At 44.8% G+C, this 6,000-nt stretch overlaps 1 protein-coding gene across 1 annotated transcript in view; it reads left to right on the top strand.

Annotated features, from left to right (window-relative positions):
• Window positions 1–2,597: 2,597 nt before the first annotated feature.
• KDELR2 (KDEL endoplasmic reticulum protein retention receptor 2) overlaps window positions 2,598–6,000 on the top strand; it is a 38,057-nt gene continuing 34,654 nt past the window's right edge. The window contains exon 1 of the mRNA XM_082262088.1: window positions 2,598–2,856. Within this exon, the coding sequence (XP_082118214.1) occupies window positions 2,766–2,856 (91 nt within the window). The 5' untranslated portion in view covers window positions 2,598–2,765. The remainder of the gene's footprint in view (window positions 2,857–6,000) is intronic.

Below are 6,000 nucleotides of genomic sequence, written 5' to 3'. Positions count from 1 at the left end.
CTAAATACAGGGCAATCTTAGAAGAAAACCTGTTAGAGTCTGCAAAAGTCTTGAGACTGGGGCACAGGTTCACCTTCCAGCAGGACAACGACCCTAAACATAAAGCCAGAGCTACAATGGAATGGTTTAGATCAGGGGTCTCCAAACTATGGCCCTCCAAATATTCAAGAACTACAATTCCCATCATGTCTAGTCCTGACTGTGAATGTCAGAGTTTTACAATGCCTCATGGGACGTGTAGTTCCTCAACAGCTGGAGGTCCGTAGTTTAGAGATCCCTGGTTTAGATCAAAGCATATCCATGTGTTAGAATGGCCCAGTCAAAGTCCAGACTTAAAGCGGAGTTCCGGGCACAAAATCCACCTTTTTTTTTTGTGCCCGTCCGCTTGGTCTCCTTAACCTGAAAAGCAAGTGGATAGTTAGGTTTTTTTTTTTTTTTTTTATACTTACCTTGTAATTGTTGATCGAATATACTCACATATTCTTCACTTCCTCCCTCAGCGCCGCGGCTCCGCCGTCACTTCCTGTCTTGCGATGATTCCTGGGAGCTGAACGTCATAGCTCCCAGGAATCAATGCAACGGCACCGGCCCCACTCGACGCCGCACCGGAAATGACGAGAGGGGCCGGTGCAGGCGCATTCTGAGAGACACGGAAGAGGACGCCGAGGACGCCGAAGAGGATCGCGCCGGCTTCAGCTGCCCACAAGAGAGATGGAAACGCTGTGGAAGAAATTTTATAAGTACGTTTTTCTTCTAAAAGGTAAGTGCGAACCGGGACAGATCAGAGGCTAGCCATTGTGGAATGTACTAGCCCTGACTGTCCCGGGGGTATGTTCAGTGAAAATTTTTTTCTGTGCCCGGAACTCCGCTTTAAATCCAACTGAGAATGTGTTGAAAGACTTGCTGTTCAAAGACCCTCTCTATCCAATCTGACAAAGCTTGAGCTATTTTGGAAAGAAGAATGGGCAAACTTTTCACTCTCTAGATGCGCAAAGCTGGTAGAAACATCCATAAAAAGACTTCCAGCTGTAATTGCAGCGAAAGGTAATTCTACAAAGTATTGTCTCAGGGGGGCTGAATACAAATGCACGCCACACTTTTCACATATTTATTTGTAAAAAATGTTGAATATAATTTATCATTTTCCTTTCACTTCACAATTAGGTGCCACTTTGTGTTGGTCTATCACATAGAATCCCAATAAAATAAATTTACGTTTTTGGTTGTAACATGACAAAATGTGGAACATTTCAAGGGGTCACTATATAAAGGGGTGCAGGGCCATACACATACTGAAACATTTATTGCCTTTTTGCAGGGAATGCATTAATGTAAATCTGTTATGGCTTCGGAACCACTTTAAAGCGGAGTTCCAGCCACAAAATCGACATAGTCGATTTTGGGCCATCCGCTTGCTATAGCTCACCTGAAAAAGAAACGGTAGTTACGATTGTTTTTTCTTTTTTTTTTACTTACCTTGTAATTGCAGAAAAACATACTCACCTTTCTTCCACTTCCTCCCTAGGCGGCCGCTGCCCGCGCCGTCACTTCCGCTTTGTAATGATTCCTGGGAGCTGAACGTCTTCGCTCCCAGGAATCAATGCCGTCATACCTTGCTAAACAGCTTCTGGGCATGCCCAGAAGCTGTGCAGGGATGACGCTGCAGACCCGGAAATTATGGCGGGGCCGGCACAGTGCATCGTGGGACCGAAGAGGACGCAGAAGAGGATCGCGCTGGCTTCAAGCTGCCCACACCTGAGATGGCAGCGCTGGAGAAGAAATTTTAAAAGTAAGTATTTCTTCTAAAAGGTAAGTGCGAACCGGGACAGATCAGAGGCTAGCCATTGTGGAATGTACTAGCCCTGACTATCCCGGGGGTATGTATGTTGACATTTTTTTTTTTTTTGTGGCTGGAACTCCGCTTTAAAGAGGTTGTAAACCCGATTTTTTTTTTTTCACCCTGAAAGAGAAACACATAACGAGCTAATATGCATCGCATACTAGCTCATTATGAAATACTTACCTTAGAACGAGCCCCTGCCATGCCGCCCGCTTAGCTGTATGACGGGCGACATGTCCAGTCGCCCGTCTTCCGGGATCGCGGCATTCGCCATCTGATTGGCCGGAGCTGTGGTGACGTCACTCCCGCGCACGTGGCTCTGAACCAGCACCAGTGGCAGTTCCTTCAGAGCGCATTCGCCAGTGACGTCACTGGCTGCATGTAAGGTAAAAATCTCCTAAACGGTACATGTTTAGGAGATATTTACAGTACCCATAGGTAAGCCTTATCATAGGCTTACCTATAGGTACAACTTGCAGAGGAGGGTTTACTTCCTCTTTAAATTACATGTGTGCTTTATTCTCGTTTTTTTAATTTATAGGAAATGTTTCTATTATCCTGGGCCAGTCCCTGGCAGGAAACCCCAGCAATGAAGTGAGAAAATCTCCCTCAGCCTGGAAACAAAAAGTCCCGCAGAACATTCTAGGACCCACTCTGGCTTTAAGGGGCGTGGCTACCACCTTGGCAAGCCGCGGGACGGGGGCGTGGCTCAAGGCCGGATTGCGGCGCGTCATTGTGCCTGAGCGCTGTCTCCCGGCGTGCATTGCGCACGCTGCAGTTAGGCCACGTCCCCGGGCCACGTAAGCTCGGCTCTCGCCATTTTAACGGATTGAAGTGAGCGGCTGCAGTGTCAGAGGCAGTCTCCGCGGCCCCGGGTCACCTGTGCCCTCTCTTCTTCCCCTGCTCACCCGCCTTTCCGTACACCATGAACATCTTCCGACTCACCGGGGACTTGTCCCATCTGGCAGCCATCATCATCCTGCTGCTGAAGATCTGGAAGAGCCGATCCTGTGCCGGTAAGTGGTGCCACCGGGCATTGACCTCACGGGGCTAAACTTTCCTGTGCCCCGCACCCACCTACAGGACAACTTCCCCCTCTCTGATCTCTCACCTTACCTAGAAAGTATTCCAGCACTGGGCTGTCATTGGAGGACACCCCATTCCTTCTATTCTCTATGGGATCAGACTTCAATGGGGACCCCTGCATAGCTCCAGTGATCAGTCATCCATTGATCATGTCTGCCATATATTGGACTATTGCTGGGCTGCACAGTGTGCTGGGACTTGTAGTTCTCTTCTCAGTGCAGCACCAGTCAGATCCCTGCTGTGTACAGTCTATGGGTCTGGCCATGCTCTATACAGTCTGGTTGTACAATCTCCTCATTCTTGAGCATCTGTCTCCAGGCACTTTTTAATTGCCTATTTTTAGGCTTGAGCATTTTTACTTTTAGCCAATGGGAGGCTAGTTACTAGGCGGAGCATGGGGAAAAAAATAAGCATTTTCAGTTGTCCATAGAGGCCATAAAATGCACAAGATACTTTTAGAACGTTGGGCTTTATGCTGCGTGATGCTCAGCCGTTTGATGGGAAATCATTGATTGTCTTGATGATGAGCGCTTACAAATCCATCAGGTGTGCATGGGGTGTGAGAGTTACCAAAACTAATCTGAGCAACCCATTTCAATCAGATCAGGAAGGTGCTTGCATTTCATGGTTGATGGTGTGTGTGTATATGTATATGTATGTGTGTGTGTGTGTGTGTGTGTGTGTGTATATATATATACACTGTACAATCTTTTTTGGACTTAAGCAATACCCATTCGAGAGGAGTCGACCTAGTGATCAACTCTTGAATGGGAATATTTGTGTTTGGTCAGCACATGCAACCAATCAGCTGCAGCTCTGATCAGTGTATTCTAGCAGCTTTTTTTATACAAAAAAAAGAAATCTATTGGCCGTTTACTGTCAACTTTGCCTGATCTGATACACAGGAAATGGGTTATCTAAAGAAGGTTGTACAATCAGATTGTATAGGGCAGTGATGGTGAAATGGCACCCCAGATGTTTCTACATTTCCCATGATGCTCATGCACTCTGCAATGTAGTGGAGCATCATGGGAAATGTAGTTTCAAAACATCCGGGGTGCCAAGGTTCGCCCGACACTGGTATAGGGTATGGGCAGCTTTAGGCCCCTTTCACACTATGCAATGCAATTTTACCGCGATTCTGAAAGCAATGGCAAGGCTATATGCCTCAAAACGCATTAAAATCGTGGCAAAGTAGTGCAGGAACTACTTTGAAGTCGGTGCGACTTTAAAACGCACTGATATGAATGGGGCTCATTGAAAATAATGGAAAACGACTTGTCATGCAATTTTTTTTGCGGTCCAAAATCGCGGGACAAGTCACACTAGTGTGAAAGGGGCCTTAAACTTACCATGTACAATCTCTTGATCTACCAACAACGGTGTAGTGCTAGGACCTACCTGATTGGTAGGTGCTCATATCACCTTGTATAGACAGATTGCAACATGTATGGGGACCCTTACCCTTCTGTCATCAGAGCTGATTTAGATAAGAGATAGGGGCTGATCACATAGTAAATGAGGTGAGGCTATGTTTACTTTGCATGCCCAGTTGTGTTAAAGAAAAACTTACACTTTTTTAAAAAAAAAAAATCTTCTCTGTACTTGTAAGTGACCACTGCTTTAACTAACTTGCTAAGTGTAAGTGGAAATCTAGATGCTTTTAGATTTGCTTACATATACAATATATGCATGCACAGCATTTCTAGCTGTAGATATCAACAGAGGGAGCCAGTCAATAGTAAATGTTAAAGATGCTTGGGACAAATAGCTCTATACTCTGGTAGAAAAATAAATCAATCAAATAGTGGCAAACTTCATGGACCCCCAGGTCCTTTATCTGCTGTCATTCTGTGTTCCTGAACATTAACGTTTAACCCAACTGGGGTTCATTGAGCAATTTCTGCCTCTCAGATAAATTCAAACTGACGTTGAGCTTTTTAGCTATCTGTAAGGGGTTAATTCTTCCCAATAACCTAGTGTAAGGATCATTCTTCCCACTGACTATCACACTATTGTTTCAGAACTTGCAGATATCATTTTTAGCAGAGGTTCCCTATGACCAGAAAATAATTTCAAGGGTCCCTGTGTTGAGAAAGGCTGCTCTAGCCATTCTGATTGCAGATCTAATAGAAGTGTCAGCTATGTGTGTTTATATTGCTGTGCAGCTTGGGGGGACGTAGCCAGGGCAAAGGTTACTTGTGTGTGCCGATCCTGATATCTGTATAAAGAAATCCCTTTGCTCAGTGGTGTGCAGGTGGTGCTGTCCCCACACCGTGTGTTCTTGTGCACGCTCATCATTCTGCGCTGGAAGTCAATGAATCAGTGCTACACTTAGTGATAGGCTCTGGACTGTGTGTGTGGATCTGACGTGGCAGCCGGCTGTAAGGCGTGGTGACCCTGTAATCTATGGGATGCCGTTATTACATGTCAGATGCAGATGATTGGAATAGTTAGTGGGATCACTCTAACAGCCCTCCTCTCCTCCCGGATGTCACTAGACGTGTGCCACAGCCAGCTGGGACAATGTTGGTTTTTGGATGACTGAGCTAATAATGAGGAGGATACAGCCACATCATCATCATCTTCATCATCATCCCCGGTGCTCTACCTGCTTCAGAGTCACCTACGATCAATCCTCTTCAGTCTGATAACATGAAATATTTTCACTTTGATCTTAGATTACATGGTCTTTTATTTTTTTTCCTTTTTAAAGGTCTAGCACTGACATTAAATACAGTGCTAGAGATATTTTGGAGAGGATTTTATGGAACTTTTTTTAATTGCACTTTAGATTTGTTCCCAATGTATTTAATGTAGGGTAGTGGTTAAGGTTTACTACTAGTTTTTATTTTTTACTGAATGTATATTATTGCACGATAAAAGCAGGCTTTGTTTCATTCCGCTGTGTGGATTTTTTCCACTGAACTGTTAAAAAAAAAAAAAAGTATTTCCTCTTTTGCAGTCGGATTTAGTAATCCCCCACTATGATGTGTTCTCATTCACGCAGAATACTAAAAGAACATTTGTATGTGTGTGTATATTATATTTATAAATTTGCACATTTCTAGTTG

This window comes from Pelophylax lessonae, assembly GCF_965119305.1.
Source record: "Pelophylax lessonae genome assembly, chromosome: 6".
Classification (NCBI taxonomy): Eukaryota; Metazoa; Chordata; class Amphibia; order Anura; family Ranidae; genus Pelophylax; species Pelophylax lessonae.
This window is presented reverse-complemented; position numbering and strand designations above follow the sequence as displayed.